This window comes from Meleagris gallopavo, chromosome 3, assembly GCF_905368555.1.
Source record: "Meleagris gallopavo chromosome 3, MGAL_WU_HG_1.1, whole genome shotgun sequence".
NCBI lineage: Eukaryota > Metazoa > Chordata > Aves > Galliformes > Phasianidae > Meleagris > Meleagris gallopavo.
Window position 1 is genome coordinate 82,336,054 of NC_139406.1, and position 21,399 is coordinate 82,357,452.

The 21,399-nt window shown below is 40.6% G+C and overlaps 1 protein-coding gene across 1 annotated transcript in view; it reads left to right on the forward strand.

Annotated features, from left to right (window-relative positions):
* Positions 1-19,301, forward strand: part of LOC146544794 (uncharacterized) — a 38,546-nt gene extending 19,245 nt beyond the window's left edge. The window contains 3 exon segments of the mRNA XM_085219981.1: positions 17,877-18,371; positions 18,518-18,975; positions 18,977-19,301. Coding sequence (XP_085076107.1) covers positions 17,877-18,371; positions 18,518-18,975; positions 18,977-19,301 — 1,278 coding nt within the window.
* The last annotated feature ends 2,098 nt before the right edge of the window (positions 19,302-21,399 follow it).

Here is a 21,399-nt window from a genome sequence, read left to right on the forward strand (position 1 = left end):
TTTATAGTGCTGCTTCTCTGCGTGTCTCTGGCTGGCAACACACGATATGAATTAAACATTAGATGTATTATGCTAGTGCTGCTAGATGTTTTACTAGCCATGGCTCCAATCCTTTGAAAAAACTGTCATGAAACTCTGTCATGATTGACTTTCTTGTTCAAACAGTGATGACTACGTGGTTATCCCCCATACCTTGGATCAGGAGTCTGAGTCTTTCAATCACCCAGAAGGGCTAAAAATGTTAAGTCAAGAAGTGTAAGTTTTTCTACACAAAGGGAACAATGGTGACTTTCCACAAAAAAAAATCTTGACAGCAGACAGATTGGAAGATATGGTGAGGGCACTGCAAGTCAGGATGATCAGCTCTGCCTCTGGTTTTAACTCTGTTCCATCCCTTTGTTTATCTGAATCTGTTCACTGCTTTAAATTTAAATTTAAGTTATTTGATATATTCCCCATTTACTTCCCTTTTTATACAGCACCTTGTACATGGTGGGGAGGAGAGTCCATTTCCTCTGTCTTAAATGACTACAGTATTATTAAGAGGTAGAGATATTTTCTTTAATGCTAACAGAACAACAAGAAAGGAGAATTCATTTCTAAACAGTCCATGCACATTATCTGTCCAGTAGGAAGAAAATAGATGCCTCATCTGGTGAAAACCTTCATGATGGCACCCCAATTGAGCTACATGAATTTACTGACCTAGTCTGTGAAGTGTAACAGATCCTACAAAAGAGACATAAAGCTAGATCTGGAATGCACTTAACCAGCAGTGCAGAAAAGACCTCAGCAGAACTGAAATGCAACATGTTCTCCAGAAAACTAGCCCAACAACATTGATTAATTACACTTAGCCATTTTTAAAAGAGATCCTCAGAAAATTAGATCATCTCCAAGTGGAGAGAAAGCAATGAGCAAGGAATAAGACAGCCAAGACAGTAGTGAGTTAGCTTCTAAAAACTGTTGGGATTCAAAAGAATTAAACATTAATTCTAGTTATTTAAATCATTATTTTAACTGTATCTCTCTATTGGCCTGATCCAAAGCAATTTAAGTCATAATCTGGAAACAAAGGCCTGTAGTTCCACTCAGAAACCAGTAGGTCTTTGTGTAGTGTAATCTACTGTGTATGTGCCCCATAAACTATATATGCATAGTTTTCTTATTAATAATGATGTGAAACATTACCAAGGCTGAATCTCAAGTGAGAGAAAAAAAGTTGCTTAAAGTCATTCAATTGTTATAACAAGGCACAACAGAGAAATCCTTGAATCAATAAAAATTTAGGCTGAATCTCAGGAAAAAAAAAATCATCATATAGTGATGTGTATTAAACTGTTAAATAGCCTTTTTAGACCAGTAAGAAATTTTTCCCTAAGCATTTAGCATGAGATTGGACAGAAACTTGCCAATACAACCAACACACTGCAGGGTGATTCTCTTCAATGGAGCACATAGCCTGAAGAGGCTTTTTACATCAAACTTCAATGAGGTGGATATAGACAGCCCAATTTCTACATGGTACCTTGAAAGAAATGCAAACTCGCTCTAAGGACTTGCAGCAACTCTGAAGACCTAAGAACCTGTGCCTGTTTGCACACTGATTTACAGCCCAAAGATGATACTTCACTGCTCAGTCAAGCTGCTGTGCCTTTGGTACCATGCAGTATAGTGAGCTCTGAGAAGCTCTTACTTACATAATTTTGATAGCTCGTTATCTTAGATGACATGTTAGGACAATAAAGCTTCACAACTCTTTCCAGTCCTGCCAGTACACCTCAAGTAAACTTCAGCATCTAAGCACATGCTGTTTCCTAGTTAGTCTTGTCTAACAAAAAAAAAAAAAAAAAAAAAAAAAGGCGTTTTTCCACCAAAAGATTCCACCAAAAAATTCTCAACAATGTCCTTACTGATCTTTTCTGGAAGTGCAAAAATATGGAGAAATTTTTTGCATTTGTCTTTTTGTTGGTGGGTTGTTTGTTTGTTTTTTTTTTTTTCTGGAGGAAAAACAGTTTCAAAATACAAAGCAGATGACAAACTTCAAACACAAAAGGCAAGTTTGTGAGAAAAGGAAAAATCATTAGTACCAATCAGTAGTGTGGGTAGTAGTTTGTGTGACGCACAGATAGAGATGACCACGTAAGACACAACACAAGTAACCCAAGGGGGGTCTTTTGAGGCCAAATGTATGCTCGTTTGTGTAATCATGTAATGAATATTAGGTACATAAATGCTGTTCTTTTGCCTGCTGTCCTTCCACAGTTAAAAGAAAGAGATGCCTTCAGGTGGAAAATCACGCAACATGGATCATTGAAATCTATTACTGTTCCCTATCCTTTGACTTTAAGCTTGAATTAGGTAGCTAGTTGGGGCGTTACAACAGAATATTGAAGTTAGGTGGTCAAAAGCAGGTCTGGGTGTTTAGGCATCTAAGCAAATGTGTTAAAGTGAAAGAACTACCCTCACACCAACATCAGGTCCTGGATATCACTTTATCAAAGGAAAGAAATAGTCATGACAACTACTTTCAGAACCTGCCATCCCCGGACTCCCCGGAAATAATTACCTATGAGGGACACAATGTAGGAACTGCAGCTACAGGACATGCAAGCTCTTTGGGCTTCGATTTGAGCCCATGGAGATGATATATTTGCTGATGAAAACCAGAGGTTTTAGAGGTCTTCAGAGCAGTAGAGTCCAATCTGTTTTTTTCACATCTTCTCTCCAAAGTGTAACAATTATTACTTCCTCCTTTTTCCCATTTACAGCTCACACTGAGCCCTGTTTACTTTTGTGTGGGCAGTTTTGCTAAACAATTGCGCTGATTTCCAGCTCACGTTCTGCATTGCATGAGCAGAGTCTACTCTAAACAAGTAGCTTATTCTAATCATAGGGATACCTTTTAAACTGCTCCCTAAACTTGGGAATAGCAGCAGCACATAATAAAGTCACGCAGAGAATGGAAAGGGTACTCAGTTGTATAATACTAGCAATCTAAAGTTTCTTTTCAGAGGCACATTCATTCACATTAATTGAACACAGAATAATAGTCTAGAAGTTTAAGCATTAGTTTGAAATTTGGGAAACTGAAAGGATATCTGCAAATATGATGCCTAAACACAATAAATTCATCTCATCTGTAATCAAATGTAAAGCAATACAGTAGCAGCAAGAACAGTAGTGGTTTTCAGGGGCTAGTCTGAATTTTTAGGAGAACCAAGCTTTGGTCCTTTGCTTCTATCAGTGTAGAATGAAAATAACAGCTGTTCCCTCCTGTCAGACAGATGTTGAAACGATGAAATTATTAATGATTTGAAGTGCTTAGATTTTATAGGTACTCTGATAGACATGTGTCCAACCTACCCTTCCTTGCCATATAGTTTGCTGTACCAGTCAATCAGGTTCCTTCCTGTACCTTAGTGGTAGTGGTAGTGATGGAAATAGCAATTTACTGCTGTTTCCAAAACTGTCCTCATAACCAAAAGGATGAAGAACTTAAGCCACTGTACTGGACTTTTGTTGCAAGGTCTTGGTAGCAAAGGGCTGCGGGGTTGTCCTCTATGAGCAGAGTCCAGCACTGCCCAACATCAGATCAGATCCACCTCCAGCTGCTCTAACAGGGACCTGCTTCCAGGCAGAGCTGAGCTATGAGCAACACCGGTTCTGTCTCTGGAAGAATAGATTTTAAAAAGAGAAAAAACTGCTGCACAACAGCAACCAGGAGAGAGGAATGAGAAACTGTGTCTCTTTTGCCCAGAATGCTAATTGGTGAGTGATCACCTGCCCTTATCTCAACCCACAAGCCTTTTTTCATCATGCTTTTGTCCCCATTTTGCTGAGAAGGTGGAGTGAGAGAGTGCCATGGCAGTGCTGAGCAGTCTACTGGTGTTCAACCACCAAAGCTATACATTTAATGGTATAAATTTCAGATCTACAGATCAATGCATAGTTGTCAATTTTTTTTCTCATGGTCTTCTAGGAAAAGAAGCATAGCTATTACCTTCATCTCACAAATTGGGAGCCAAAGTCTAGAGATATTACTTCTCAAATATATATTCCTGTTTAAAATATCTGATAAAGAATTCCAGACACAGATTAGAACCCATGAATAACAAATCTTGTGAGCTCTCCTATTCATCTAATTATCTCCCATCTAATTATACTGCTGTATAATTAGATAAAACATGATGCTGTCATTGAGGAAATAGAGCATAGCAATAATACCAAGAAAGAGTATCAGAAACAATAACAATTATAGATATACTTTTCCATGCCTGGAAATTAACTGCAACTTTGCAATAATATTCAAATTTAGGGAAAACAAGGGGACCCTTAGCAGTGTCACTCTGGTATCATGAATTCCAAATATTAGAAAAGCAGTGTTACTGTCCAGAGGTGTCTGACATACAAAAAAACGTTCCTCAAAGTTTTTTGTTTTTTTTTTCTTTTGGATGATCTTCTGGTTCTGCCCACGCATTGTACTCTTAGTCTTGCTGTGCAGTGAACTAAGAGGCCACAAAGTCTTCATAATACAGGGTGAAATGCTGAATCTGAAATTCTTTTCCAGTTGTGGGGAAATGAAAAGAACTTTGCCTTATTGGTGTTGTGGACTTGTACTTAGAATAAATTTAGTTATTCTTGGTATGGCACATTTCCTTTTGTTTATCCCTCCCAACCATTTTAAAATAGCTTTCTAAGTCTCATAGAATCTCTCAATACGTGCTATTTAAAAACAGATTCTTCCTTTACACAGGCTTAAGAGCTACTTCTTGATGACACATCATTGTCCTGGGTTTCTTTGTAAATGCACCCATCTTCACAAAGGCAGTAATTCTGCTCCAGTGCTGTTTATAACGGGGTGTTCATTGCTAAACTAGGACAAAGACCTATTTTCTGGATCAGCTCTACGAGCTCTTCTCTCATGCCATGAACACAATCATTTACTTAGCTCTGAGGACTTGAATCCCAAATATTTTTAACAAGAAACATATTCCCAGAAACATGGCTTTTATTGTTTGTCCATCATGAAACACATCTACTATATTGCTCTGTTATGTCCTTCGTAAAGACATCCAAGTTCCTCAGATGGTGTCCAGCACAAGTTCCACATGGTGTCCAGCACAAGTTCCAGCCCAGATTCCAAAAGAAGTAGATACATATCTGTGCCATCTACTGTACCTGTGAAAGATTGAGGCAACTTCTTACAGAGTCTGAAGCAAAATATTAATCTGTTCTTTCTGATATGAAACTGACCAAGGCCTTCATTTACCCTCTTAACTTTACTCTCTTGAGCCACTGGGACAAATGCACACATAGCAAATGCTTTGGAAGATCACTTCAGGTCCTTAAAGGATAGTATGAGTACTGCCAAACAGACAAAAAACATTTCAGTAGATTGAGACCAGAAGATTAAGATGAATCTGGTTTAAATACTCCAGCATATGAATGTGTACTTGCTAACCTAAGCAAGAACCTAATTGAATTAGACATTTTCAAATAAATCTTGGGCTTGATGAAGTTGATGCTAGACTACTCGGTGAGCAAGCAGACTTTGATTAGCTCAGACCAGACCATGACCATGACCATCTTAGATTCATATCTGCTTTAAAAGGAAGAAATAATTTTAAAAAGCCTCTTTTCTGTGTCCACTGTAGCTATGGGAAGGAGTACCACATTTTAAATACTGAAAGAAAATATAGGTTAGAAGTCACAAAATATTTCTGTATCTGGAGCCCTGGGATAATTTAAACAGCTGACCACACAATCCAGGGAAAGTCACGATGTTACTGGATCTCAGCAAAACAAAACAAAACAAAACAAAACAAAACAAAACAAAGGAAGAAATCAAACTGTAGAAGACACTGATCACACTCTGGAATAATCTCTTGCAATATTTAATTTAATTCCAACTTTAGGATACCTTAAACACAGAATCCCATTTCTGGTCCTTAATAAACAGTCACGCCAGTGTAATAAACACCTCAGCATTTTCAGTAGTCACCCACACCTCCGCATACAGAAGTTGCTGCTGCACAGGCCACTGGGAAAATGGCAAGTAAATACTATAAACAAACTCAATTTAATTTTATAATTCCCAAGTGATGTGTATATTCGGGGTCCAAGTGCATTCCCCTTCCAGGTGCATTCTGTCTCCGGAATCCAACTGAGTCTTTGAACCAAGTGGAGACCTTACCTTTTCCTTGTTTTTTCTTTCCTCTGTTGCTGTCTGTTAAGTATTAGCCCATGACCTTTCACTGATTGGCTTCAATTAAGGCCATAGATTTCCTCTTCCTGAACCAAAGTCAGGTTACAGTGCAAGAATAATAAAGGCAAAATGACTATGTTGCAGTTCTCCATCTAGTCCTCAGCACTTGGAGTTAAATCTTATTTGGGACTTCCACTTCTCCAGGGCCTCAGAATACAAACTTGCTAGTAGCTTTTAGAAATCTCCAGTATTTCTCTGCACAAACATTTCTCATAGTTTGAGCAAGATTGTCCACCTTATGGATTCCTTGTCTAATAAGGAGTTTTAAAGTTTATGGCCTTTACGTACCTAGTATCATTGGAGATTCACTGGATTTCTTGGCAATGCCAAGAAAATCCAGGTGGGATCAGAGGTCTGGACCAGCTGTTGGAAGAAAAATAATCAAACTGTTCTTCGTTTAGAAAATGCTCCTTTGCTAATAATTATTCTTTTCCACTAAATCCCACAATTTTCATCAATTTACTACATAAACATATTTCCCTCAGGGAAAGTTCTCCTTACTTGGAAGAATATATCTTATTCCAGAATCTAGTTTATTCTCTTGTCACTGATATCACCTTTTCAAAAGAGTTTTTATTGTTCTTTCTTTTCTATTTTTATTGTAGTCCCATTCTTCCTGACAGCATATATCTTCTGATAATCATAGTATTCAGCCTAAATAAGAACAAATATTTGGACTATAGCAATATATGTAGAGAAAATGCTCATCCACTGAAACGTATGTCAAGATTAGAATTTCATGAGTATTTTTGCCATGTAGATGTCAAAACCAAATCCTGTTTTTTTATATATATAGTACTATATATATAAATAAATATATACTGAAGTTCAAGTATTATGCATCAAGTACTCTTTGGAAATGTAAGATAGAAACCTAAATGCCTTTTATAAAGGTTTCCTTCACCAATTCAGAAAGAAGCAGCACATATAGGGTCTCAATCATTCTTTATTTAGGTGTCACTCTCAATACGTCTTTATGAAGAAGGTAGGCTTACAGCATAAAACACCACCATGCAGACTTCCTGCAATGATGAAGACTGACCCAAGAATCACATTTCAGGGCCAAGGGCTGAAGAATTTCATTCATTCTCAAAAGATTCTTGCTCCTTCTAACTGAAGGGCAGCAAAGTTTATACAAATTTCTCAAGTTGAAAGGCACGAGACATCACAAGCGTCAATCTGCATCTGACAACTACTGACATAACCAAAAGCTCTTAGGAAAACAAATCAAACAAATAATGGTTATTTGGAAAAGTGATTTAACTTGATCTTGCTGCACTGTAAAAATTGGAATATGTCCAAGTTGCTAGGGGTATGGTGTGTTCCACAATCTCTCTTTTATGGGGCACAATCAACTTATCAAAAATGATCCCGACTAATTATTTATAATACAGGTTTTCAGATGGTGTTGGTTTTCCCCCAGTTTGACAAGCAGCCAACACCTATATTGCTTCCATCCACTACCAGGCTTCCTCTGCAGAGGGGACTTCATACTGTTTCGAACAGAGGAGATGAAGCAGCTTCTCGTGAACTCAGGAAAGGCCAGCCTGTTTTAGAACATCCATCTGCTTCACTTTAAACATTTCATCCAGGAAAATTTAAAATCTGTCATGAAATTTATGACGTCCTGCTGGACAAATGTTTTCCTTTGCTTCATATGGCACCGACTACTGTAATATAACAAAGTGGAAATTGCTTTTCAGAGAAACATGTAGAGATTTATCAGAGATATCTCATTTAGTAACATTCCAGTGAGATAGGGTCAGTCTCTCATATTTAAGAGGCATGAAGGTTTTAAATTATAAGTTAATCCATTATGAAGTTGTTGTTAAAGGTTTTTTGGAAATGAAGTATCTGTATTGTACACAAAACAGGAAATTAGGAAAACGTTAATTTCGATTCTATGTGCACCTTGTAAGAAGAATTGAAAATTCAGTGCTAAAGAGGTACAACTATTTCTGGTACCTACGGAACACGCATATCAGGGAACTACTGAACTTCAGCTGCAGGAATCTTATTTTCTTCTACAGACCAATGATCCAGCAAATAACCACACAGAGTAGGAAATCCAGGGACCTTGTGTAACTTCAAGTGACAAAACTCTGTGCAGTGGAGGAGATCCTTGCACTGACTGCAGTTATCTCAGCCAGTTTTGCTGACTGGCCTGCTCTTCCATGTGCTGGCAGGTTGCTGAATGATTAAATCCTGAGTTTCCGTATTAGCTGAGAATACATTGCTAGGAAAAGAGGAAAACAGAGGGGCCACTGCCCTTGAGTGTAAAAGAGGAGCACTAATTGGGCACGAGGATGGGAAAAGCAAAGGAGAGACGCTACTTTGATAGGGAAGTAGTTGGGCTTGTTATTAAGTTCAAATCTTTAATAGCCCACTAATTCTTTTGAGACTGCTGCCTGCTTTGTAATTGCTTTTAAAATCTCTATGTTCCCCTGCCTATCAGAGCAAGACCGACCTGCCAGAGCCATTCTTCCCAGTGCACAAGCAGGTTCAGCAGTTTTATCAGTTCTTTCTGTAACACCAAATTAAAAAAAGAGCAAAGCTGGTTCAGTGGCTCTGAGGACAAGCAGCACAGTATGACTTGCCTCTGCAAAGAGGATACTCTCTCCCTTCCTAAAACAAGTCAGCCTCATCCCTAAAAGTGGTCAGGAAGAGTCCTTGGCCAAGGCACTGCCTCCACTCTTACCAAGAGCAGAACAAAGCTCTTCTGATCACAACGGGAGCAGGTAAAAGGGATAGTGGCATACAGATCTCAAACCGCAGTTTAGGAGAGGCAGAGGCTGAGCTACACTAACTCAACACGCAATGTTGAAACTCTTCGGGGTACTCATGGAGCCTCAACGTGTCTCAGGACATGTATTACAGGGTCTGGAGTGCCACCTTCTGGTACAGCACCCTGTCACATACCCAGCGCGAGTGCAAGATGCAGCAAATGTGGAGAGTGTCCCCATTGGGCTCCTGCCGCTTTGCTGGTCCTGCCTGGGCACAAAATGGCTCCCCGGAAATCTCATCCCCTTGAGCCTTCGTGGTGCCTGTATGCTGACACAACAGAGAACAAGTCTCAGACACTCTAGAACTGAAAGAAAGTACTTGCCTTGTCTGCTCAGGCTCACACCATTGGCAGAGGTGTCAAAGAAATAACTGTGCAGTAAAGTAAAGAAATTTCCCCATCAGTGAAAGCCAAGAAGAAACCAAGTATCAAATATATTCAGAGGAGAACACTATTTGAAATATATAATATAAACATTTCTCTAGATTTCGTACAAAAGTTGTAGAATTCCATCCATGCTCTGTGCACAGTTCATTTATGAAAATGAACTCGTACAGTTCTGTGTTGTGTGTAAACTCTTCAGCAGTGTACTACTAGGAGCGCTGACTGCATGTAATCATCTCCCTAACAATACTACATCCAGCAATGATCCTAGCAATCCATAGTTCATGTAATGTGAACGGTATGTACCACACACAGCTTCTGAAAGAATGGGAAAAAAAATTCACCACAGAGAAAGATGAGCAATGACAAAAAGGCAAATCCACATGGACATTTCCTCGAACACTCTGTCTTCCAACCACTGTTCTGAGGAACAAGCCAAATGCAAATTGGCACATACAATTTCAGTTCCTGATCTGGATCAATTTTATGCCAACACAAGGATCTCTAAATATATTTTCACCTACTTCTGATGCAACTGTTTATTATCTGTGTGGTGATTCACTCTTCTCCATCCTGCCCCACCCCAAGCTGTCCATGCAGACTGAACCCTGACACCCAGAACTTTGCTTCCTATTACATTCTGGGAGTTCAGATATGTGGCACAATTTGCTAGGGATCACAGGAACCAGGAACCTGTTACTGGAGCTTCCTGTTGCAGCTGATTTACAGAGAGGACCATGAACACAGAGTAGATGGATGCTAAAAGCTCTGGTTTTGCTCCTAAGAGCACTCGGCTCATCTCTTGACTCTCCCACTCTGTCACATGCTGGTCAAGTCACTGAAGGTAGCATTTGTCTCCTCACATGTAAGAGAATCACATACCTTCCAGCTAGTTTTGATTCTGAAAGGGTGATACACACAGACGCACAGGGTGGCTCTACTCCTTCTCACCATGACCTCTGGGAGGATATACAGCACCAGACTGTAAGGCAACTCACCTGTGGGTATCTGCAACCAGCTGAGGTGAATCTCACTTTACTTATCCTTTCCCCTTCTATCTTGGGAGAAAAATCATAGAATAATAGAATATCATGAATTGAAGTGGGTCATCGAGTCCAACACCTCGGTCCTCATTCTTTCCTTTGTCTTTTCCAGCTAGCTGCAGGAGCAGGAGTATCTGTAAGCATGCTCATATAAACAGAGACAGACACCAAGAGACACTTCACCAACAGAAGGCAAATAACCAAGGGTATGCTCTTCACTTAAATGCTTTTCTTTAAACCCTTTGCTGAACTTGCTTGAATAAAACTTGTAAGTGCTGCATAACATTCTGAGTTTGACAAAGCCTGAGCTTCATTAACTTTTGGAAACTAATATCTTCCATTAATTTACAGGAAATCACCCAAAAAAAAAAAAAAAGAGCCAAGGCCATCTCATAAAACCTATAAAATTTTGTACATCTTGTTTGTCTGTTGAGGGAAAACAGTAGAATTGCTACCACCACCCCAGCAAATGGTCCGACTTCCAGAACTCCTCCAGAAAAGGCATGCTGACTGCTTATAAAAATATGCTAACCTCAGATCCATATCACATCTTGTCTGTGTGAAAACACAGAAACCTTCACCAGAGGCCCAGATCTGCAGAACACTGAAGGCTTTTGCCATCTCTCTGGAAGCTGATTAGATTCTGGGAAATAACTAAAGCTTCCAGCGACACAGTGAATTACTCCCACTGCCTTTTCCCTCGTGTCTTTTCAACATCCATAACTTTCTGCAAACTTTGAAAATCTTCCACTTTCCACAATAACAAACTCATTTGTCTATCTCTCCTCCAACTGAATTTCTGCAGGCTGTGTTTGCTGTGTTTGCCTTGAACTTTAACAATCAAGCATTGGATGGTCCTGTAGCAAAATGAAGCACATCTCGTTTGCTTTGTCCAGCTGCATCAGTGGGTCTAAGGTCAGACATTTCCTGTCTTTTTAGATGGAGTAGAGAGCTATTCATCACAATGGCATCCATTTTAATAATTAGCCCATAACTTCACAGCATTACACAAAATTTCTTACCTAGTAATAAAAGCTCAACAGAGTTCAGTAGCACCTCTTCTTACCAGCAACATAAAGATAGATTTATCTTAGTATTTTGAGCCAGTACCCTTATGTTTTCCTACTGCAGGCAACTATACAAACACCAGCCCACCCTAGAGAAACTTAGGGAATGCTGGAAACCTTGCAGCCTTTCACGGTGCTTCAGCACAATGCTGTTTCACTCAGCCCTTTCTGTCATTCGATACAGGGTAAATATCCAGCGCTCAGTGGCCTCCACACCATTTCCACCTGTGTGGCAGGCCAGTGCTCGCCTGCTGGTTTGTAACACAAAACATGTGGGAATACTGAGAGTCTCAAGAGGTCTGTCTTACACTTCCTGTTCTTTATTTACCTTTCTGCGTTCAGTTTGTTTTTCCATTTATATTTAGCACAGATAAAAGCGGGGTAACCGAGCTCATGTGTCTTTGTGAAATAATGGGAAGAGCTGGATGCAGAAGCCATCAAAGGGCAGGATGTGGCACCTCCACCCCTGAACAAAGAACAGAACTTTGAGCCAGCTTTGAACCATAACACATACAATCAAGTACTTTTTCCCAAACTCCTTAAGCAGGTGAAAATCTCTTTCTCAGGTTGAATAGATTTGTTATTTACAGTCAAAGTGTTGGGAAGGGCATAATTAGGAGATAGCTTTGATCACACCATGCAAAACCCAGCTCTTAGGGCCATGCAATTGCAAGGTGCCCCTTTCCCAGAATGCAAGGCAAAGATACCTCCTAGCCTCTCATCTGTTCATTCAGAGACAGGATCAGGGTGATCTCTAGCTCAGCCTGCCCAAATGGAGTTTGATAGGACCATTAAAGGGTCTTTGTGTGATTGCATAGTCCGGGTGCTCACTGCTTCCTGACTCTATCCACTTGAAAGGCTGTACTACCTTCCGCCAAGCTCTGTTTCCTCCATCATATCAGCCCCAGATGATGAACAGACAAGATGAAAAGCCTGGAGGCTTGGAAAGGTAGCACAAGGACCTGTACATTTAAAAATGTACTTAGTATGTTAGCACAGCTCCGTTCGTAGCTCCTGCTAAAAGACAACATGCGCACCATACTCGCTGGGACACTCATAAGAAAAATCATAGGTGTCTAAAACTCCAAAATGAGTAGGTTACTATTTTTAAAAATCATGTCTTAGATAACTCTTCAGACAAGCTCTAAAAGTACCGTAGTACCAGTACAGGGGTTGGAACCAGGATGTCATCATATGGCATAGAAATGACTAGGGGCTGCAGATCAGAAGTGAGAACAACAGCCCCCACAGCAATGCTTCCCCTGGTATACATCATCTTCTGATGTATGTCTATTATCACAAAAATTAAGTGTATTTTTTATAACATAGTTTGGTGCATTGGCCATAATCATATCAAGAAAAACTCCATTTTGTCTCGATTTTATTTCTTTATGTAAGACTGGGATTATGAGACATTAATCAATGAAGGTACTTTGTTAGACGAGGCACAAAGGTGAACGCACAGAGAAGGATGATCATTAGCTTATAGCCAAGCATGAGACAATATAGGCTGTGACAAATCCAGGCAAAAATGATGGGATAGTACATTGCAACAATAACAAACCATGCCCAGAATTAACTATGCGCACAGCACTAGGGCTTTCCTTCACCTCTATATCACTTTTAAAGAAGCAAATACTTTTCAGGAAGTTGCTGATTTCTGACAAATAACCTCAGGACTTCATCATCTTGAACAAAAAATAATGACCTAGACTATGCCCCAAGTAAAAAAGATGACTGTGCACCTGTAGGAAACAAAATATCTTTATCCCCAAAATAAAGATGTGAAAAGATTCAGGACTTTGTGAGAAAGCCCTCTACAACATAAAGAGACTCAGAATCTGATTAACACAGCAACTAATTTACCCCACAAGCCCTTGTGCAGGTTTTTACCAAATAGAAATGCGTATCTATATTGAGATTTGTCCACTAATTTAAGCTTTATTTTGAGATTTTTGGCAACATCTTTGGCGCTTTTATTTTGATGATTGTCACTCAAAGACACGACCACCTGCAGTGACCTGAAGTACGTTTGATAGGGGATTTATTTTGAGCCCATCCCTGCTCTTACTATCACCAGAAGTTGTTTTATGGTGTTTCAGGAACAGAGCAGAATAGAGCTTTTTAGAAGATGCATGTAGGTTTTCCCTCAGACTCTGACCGCAGCTTTCCTTTATTAGGGACAGGAGGGAAATGTGTTAAACCTTATAGCCCCAGTATAAATTGTAGGGGTCTGACTCTGCCTTCTGGGCAAGGCCTCCAATGGAAGGCGGAGTGCAGCTAGCATCTTTCTGGGGTGGGTAGACAACCCACAGATAGTAGGATTTATAGTACATGGTGGGACCTATGACTTTGATTTCTAGGTACAATAGTTTTACTCCAGGAATCCCAATGCAAGAGATAATCCACATTCATGGCCTCTGAGAAGTTCTGCTCATGCTGCAGTTCCCCACATGTGAGCCAGGGCTGGCACAGTGACTTCTCAGGAAAGCTTCATAAAGTGGAGTGGAAGATGGGGCTGTGGGGATTTGCTTTGAGCCCCTGAGCCACAGTACACTTGGCTCAGGTCAATGACTCCTCCTAGTCAATGTTAAAGTCATTCATGATTTTTTTGTCTTAAACAATAAAAGTAAAGTTTTATGTGTCCAGAAAGGGTAATAAAAATGTAATGGACGCTCTGAGAGCCTAAATCAAAATCCACCGAAGACAGTGTAAGGGGTTTTGTAGTTTCCACAGACTTTCAATCATGCCTTCTTTACGGTGTTTTTTCAAAAGACCTTTCCGGCTATCAAGGAGGAAAAACCCTTCTTTTTTTAAGACAACATTCTGTGCCTCTCCATGAAGTGTTTGCCATAGTGCTCTTTAGAACAAGGTATAAAAAAATAATTCCTTCTTAATATAAAATGTAGCAGTATCTTAAGTCAGAGCATCAAAATACTGAACTAACATTACTATGGCACTTTTGGGGTGAAAAATCAGATTGAACCCCATGGGAAGAAAAGCTGTAAGGGAAGGAGAAAATTCTTTAATGACAAAAGCCACTTGTAAGCAGGAATGTTTGCATGATATTGTGTAGGTTATTCTATCTTCTTTTTTAATGTCACACACAAAAATCTCTGCAGACTTAAGTAAAGAGAAACAAAACGGCTCATGGATATGTTCATGTCAGACTGAGTTACCCAACTGACTGCTACTGACACTCTTTGTTAAGACTGTTTGTAAGTACTTTGAACCAAAGCCTCCTTTACTGTACATAGAAAAGCTTCTTTCAGATACCTTTCAGTCAGACTATCCTTTCAAAGTAAGAAAAATCCTTTTTTGCAAACATCACTGCATGTTTAGCTATTGATTTCTAAAAGAAATAAGACACATGAGAAAAACTGTACCTTTGAGGATTACACTCTTCAATTGGGTGGAGCTGCTAAATTAATAATTGAGCAGAACTGGATATTACCAATGTGTTTCTCTATTCAGACAGTCTCACCTTGCTGCAGCCCAGATATTTTCAAGCAGAGCTGGAATTTCACAGGCTTTTGCAAAGAAGTGAAGCAGTAATCAGTTTTTAATAAAAAGTAATGAAGGAAAGGTGCCTACAGACTCTTTCAGAAGGGCTTCCTGGCCAAGAGGACACAATAAGGCATGCAGTTCCAAAATGTGTCTTTGTCAGGACCATTGTTTTTTCCTATTACTACATATACTGCAGAATTTCTCTTATGCACAAGTTGTGCACAGATTACAGCTTTCTCCTTATGACTCTGACAGAACATAATCATAGAATCCTAAAATGGCTTAAATTGACATTACGGATCACCTAATTCCAATCCCCTGCCATGGGCAGGGCTGCCACCCATCAGATCAGGCTGCCCAGGACTCCCTCCAACCTGCTCTTAAACATCTCTGGGGATGGGATATCCTCAAGTTCTTTGGGCAACCTGTTCCAGAGAAGCTGTTAGTGTTAGTTAGCTTTTCTTTACTTATTCACTATTATTTGTATTGCATTCCTCTAGGTCAAGAAAATCTAGTGTTAACAAGTTTATGATTAAATCTAACACTGGTGTAAATAATTGGGATCAGCCCCAGCATCTGACCCAGTCTTGAGTCCATGACTCTGGCTGGCAGCCTTCAAAAGGAGCATTCCCTTTTCTTTAGGAGATGTCTCAGTTTATTCTTTAAAGCTGGGTTTAGTGGGGCAGCTTTCCAGTCTGTGTGGCTTCCCTTCCAGACCTTTTTCAAAACAGCCCTTTAGTCTCTTGCTCTGTGGTTTCTTTCACATTTGAGACAAGCACTATTCTAAAACCCGCATGTTAGGATCTGGGATTAAAAATAGCCGCTGCAGATGGGTGAGCATGAAGTAGCCATTCATTGCAAACAATGGCCACACCGGAGCCTGTGCCAAGTTCTCAGCCCATGCAAAGCAGTGCAGGCCCATTGACAGGCGCAGTGCTGGACCACAGCTTGTCCTGGACACTCTCAGTCCTTTTGTGTCTTCCCATCTAACTTGCAAAATTTGCAGAGTACATCTGCTCTTCCAGAGGAGATCCACAGCACATCCAGAACTGCCACAGGGGCTTGTGTTCAGTAACCACCAGCAAATGTCTAGATTAAGCTCCTACAGTCAGCACTAAACACCAAACTGTAATAGGCATAATCTGATACTGCAGGGTATTTCACAAGATCCCTGTGAAAATCTGCAATGTACTATTACATATAAATTAGTTCCAGCAAATGTAGAGAAGCACCTATAATTACTAGGAGTTGATATGCAAAAGAAAAGAATTCCTTCCTCCAGATTGTCCATAAATACTTGTTTGAGGTTGCAAATCCTTTAACACACCTTGAACCCCTCAATTTTCATCAGAGTTGTTTCAAAGCAATACTTACCTGTTTGTGCTCTATGTACATCCCATCCCTATGTATCTATGCCCCATACCTTGACCAGGTTTCACTCCCTTTCTCCCCATTACCTCTCTCTACTTCCTATTTCAGAAATCATTAACTCTTCAATACACCTCTGTCCCACAATCTGAGACACCGTGGCTATGAATTTTTTTGCTATTGTAGAATTTAAAACAGTTATACAACTCTGCAAAGCCAGAATAATCATAATTATATATTCATTTATTATAAAATCATAATTACCTTGTTAATTATTATTAATAATATTATTGATTGTTATTAATTAGATATCATAATTATATAATCATTATAGATTCATTTTACACACAAGCTAAAGCAACAAGAAAAAGTCCAGTTAGGCTAAAAGGTAAAGTGGAGAAGCCGCATCAAACCCTTTGCTTGATAGGGTTCACTGGCTTCATTACTGTTTGGTAGGGTACCACTGGCTTCATTAAGTGCAAGATCAAATCTCAGGTACTAAGTAGGTAAATCAGGTAGCCTGAGATTCCAACCTTCTGAACAGCGAACAAGTCCTACTGAGAACATAGACTGTTGAGAGCTCAGCCAGAGTCAAACTTAAAACCTTCTTGATCAGTTTCACACCATTTGACTTGACCTAGTTGTTTATATGCCTAAATAAAAAATTTGTAGATGTGTGCATATGTATAATATATATATATGGATATATATTATATATATATTCACGTAATCGTTCATGTTGGTTTTCACAATTTTTGACACAGGAATAACATAAGTGAAGAGAAATTAGATTTTCTTTTAATTTAGTTGTGATATTGATCCTTCACACAGAGAATTTTTCTCTCTGTCTGATTCTTTTCCAGTATTCAAAGACCTCAGAAAGCTAAATATTGGGATACTGCAGAAGAAGCAAGTTTAAGTGATGTGTAATTTCTCCAGTGTAAAAGAACAAATTATTCTTGTAAAGCTTGTTGTCTTAGAATTACAGAAATTCTGACCTGAGGGAACCTATGGTGGTCCTTAATCCAGCACTCCTTTCAAAGCACTGTTGTCACCAATGTCAGGTCAGGTGTGTTATGGCTTTGTCTAATCAGTGCTTCAAATCATCCAAAGACAGTGACTCCCCATATACTCATTCCAATGTTGCACTGACCTCATTTCTTTTTGCTCATGCTCAATCTGAACTTCCCCAAAAGCAATTACTGGCATTGCCTGCTGTTATTCCTTCTGCCATATTGGAGAGCGGTTTGGCTCCATCATGACTGGGAGGGTGGTCAGGCACTGGAAGAGGATTCCTGGGGCAATGTCATGGCACCAAGCTTGCTGGAGTTCAAGGAGCATTTGGACAATGCTCTCTGTAGGCGTTCGGGAAACTTTGGAATGTTATGGGACAGAACCTCCCCTGGCACGTCAGTAGTAGACAAGAGTAGGAAAGAGAGGCGGTCCACCTGATTCAGCAACCCACGAATGTTTGTATAACTTGGGCTAACCAAACAGGAAGGCAGGATTTCTGTTTAGCCTTACAGTCTGCAGCCTCGCCCTTCAGAACCTGCCTAATCGGAATCCCACTCAATTATTCTCGGGACTCCGAGATATTTGAGAAATATGTTACCAATCTTACATACTGCGAGAAATTTTACTATTCAGAGGCTAACATGTCCCAGTGCCTTATTCAGTCCCTTAACATGACGCTCCCTTGGACCCCTCCGGGGTTGCAACTGTTGGGGTCTGAAGGGGTGAGCAATGGTACCCAGTTCAATTCTCAGGAAACATGTGTTGGATTCGCAGGGTTTGGGGTGGACAGACAACTATCGGACCCCATGATTAAGTGGCACTTCCTTGGGGAGGATAGCCCCTATCAGTCGTTAAGTTTTACCCTCGTCAACCCAAGGGATTCAAAAACATTTTCTTGGCAAGGGCTATATTGTGGGTACACTTGGAATCAAACAAAAGTAGGTTTCCCCAACCCTAACAACTGCACCCAAATTATATAAACAACATCTAGTATAAGTGCACCGCCTGCGGCCCCCGCCGTAGAGTATGCAAAGTGACAAACTGGGAATGCTGTTGTAACATTACCCGACAATGGGAACAATAGGGACAGGGGTACCCCTACCGATTGGGAGAGTCTCGTAGGTGGGGGGAGACACTATGGATGAATGACAATAAGGCATTACCCCCAGGGGTGTTCCTGATATGTGGAGATCGGGCTTGGCAAGGAATTCCCCGCAGAGCGGTTGGGGGACCGTGTTATCTGGGGAGACTTACCATCTTGTCCCCGAATCTCTCAGAGTGGTTAAAAATATCGAATTCGAATGTGGGGGGTAGGCACAAAATATCAATACAGCACCTGACCGAGGACTGTGGGGACAAGGTCCGGTTATGGGGCGCTATGGCGCGTATTTTTGCCTCCATAATAGCCCCTATCGGAACAGCACAGGCATTAAAGGAGATCGAACGATTAGCGTGCTGGTCGGTAAAGCAAGCCAATGTGACTTCACAGCTACTGACAGAACTGCTGATGGGTGTGGATGGAATACGACACGCAGTGCTGTATACAGAGCTGCTATAGGCCTTTGTTACTAGCCCAGGGACATGGATGCCAGGAATTCGAAGGAATGTGCTGTTTCAACTTGTGCGATCATTCGGAGTCCGTGAACAAGAAACTACAATGGTTGAAGTCACATGCCGAGAAGATATCAATACAAGAAGACCCATTCACAGAATGGCTGCAGGGGTTGTTTAGGAACTGGGGCTCCTGGCTGATTCCCATAGTTAAAGGACTTGGTTTAGCCTTAGTCGCTGTACTTATAATCGTAGCTTCTGTACCCTGCTTTATAAATTGTATCCAGAGACCAGAGATGTTTGCAGATAAACTATAACTTGTAGGCGTTGTGAGCTATACGGGATGTAACGGGGCAAGGCTTTCCTGCCCTGGGGAGGGGGAGATGTAGGCATTCGAGAAACTTCTGAATGTTACAGGACAGAACCTCTCCTGGCACGTCAGTAGTAGATAAGAGTAGGTGACACCCAAGAGAGGCGGTAACGAAGTAGAGACACTATAAGTAGAAGTGTAGGATGCAATAAAATCGCCATTTTCCAGCATGCCACATTGAGTTTGGTTGTGCTGTTATTGGCACCTGAGCCATGATAAGCCAGGTTCGCTGAGAAGAGCCACATCATCGGTATCCGATGCAACAGCTCTCACAGCCTTAAGGTCTGACTTTTGAGTAGTCTTGTATGGAGCCAAGATTTGGAACCAATGATCCTTATGGGTCCCTTCCAACTGGGAACATTCTATGATTCTGTAATTCTATGATCTGTGTAATTCTCATTGAGCAGCTTTTGGCTGATCACCTGAAGCCACCTCTTCACAAGAGCATGGATTCTCATGGGTTGCAGCTGCCACTCAAAACTACCCTGGGTGTTCTACACTGCAGTAGAGCCTCTTGAACAGAAGACCTTACAGCTGAGTATCTGGTGATAAACAAAGAGAGACAGACAGGCTCTTCATCTTGGTCAAGTTATCTCTACTGGAGCCCAGAACTTACTCCCTTCTTTGTTGAACTTTGTAAGTTTTCTGTTAAGCCAATTTTCAAAATTCTTCAAAGTCCTTCAGAATCGAATATTTCCATTTAGCGCATTGATTCCTCCTTTTAATTTAGTTCTCTCTCCATATCCACTAAGAATGTGCTTCCCTCCTCATGCCTCCATATTCACTAAGAATGTGCTCTCCCTCCTCATGCATTGCTGAAAATAGACCAATGTTGATGTCAATATGAATCCCTGAGCTATTACTGTCACCCCTCTGGGATTGGTGCTTCACTTCTTACTCGCTAAGTGGACTTCAGGCCCTTTGATCTTAGAGCTCTATACAATTTTCAACTCACCTAATAGTTTATTTTTCCAGGTGGAAGAAGGTAGAGTGTGCTTTACCTTTGCCTCGTTCTCTCTGAAGCTTTTCTTCCAGCCAGAGTAAAAGAGGGTTTACAGAAATATGATGCTCTGTATTTTAATCAAGTTCACTAGTTTCCAGAATCCCAGAATTGAAGAATTTTAAAGATAAGGGCATGGTGAAAATTGATACTTTTGTCACCGCATTAAGTTGCATCCACTGAGGTTGTCTTGGAAGCTTTGAGTAAAGCTGTGAAACATCTTTTACATTTTACATAAACAAGGGAGCTGGCAACTCAGAGACTAAGAAGAGCCAATTCTCTTGGCCCCACAAGCTACGCAGCAGCAGCCTAGCGTGGCTGGGAGCCATCAGGCACAAACCACCATACGCAGCTCCGCAGAAGTCAGACCTCTGGAAAGAGGTCATAGGAGGAGGCACCAGGACCCTGTTGGAGACCCACCACTCTTACAGAGCAGAGCTGGCTTCCAGCTGGCTTCCAGGGGGACCTGGCAGCATCTCACTTCAATTAAGTAATTTTCTGATTTTGCTGTTGAAATCCTTCCCCCTCATTTTTAACCAATAGCTCCATTCACTCAACTTCACTTTTACAATGAGATAATAAATTTCTGGGGGGAAAGCCATGTATTTCAGTCTCTACTGCACTAAGCATAAAAATGAAATAACAGTGCGTGACTGTTCTTTAGTGGCTTTTAAATTGTTAGGAAATGAGAACTCCGTGAGCAGGTAGAGTGCGGGGTTTTGATGACAACTTATGAATCAGACAACACACAAAGGAAACAAAGGGAAAGAGAAAATTATCTTCCTAATTTGTTCACAAACAGATTGTCAAAATGTGCTCCTGCTGAAAGCAATTATTTTAACATTGAAATGACTAGGTACAAACCTGGTTCAATTGTGAACTGATGGCATGTGAACCCCTGTGAGATGTAAGATGGAGAACAGTACCAAGGAACCAGCACAGTGTGTGTCCCAGAGCCACCATCCAGGTGAAGGCAAATGAATCATCACAGAATCACATCGTAGAATGGCTCAGGCTGGAGGGGGCTTTAAAGACCATCTAACCC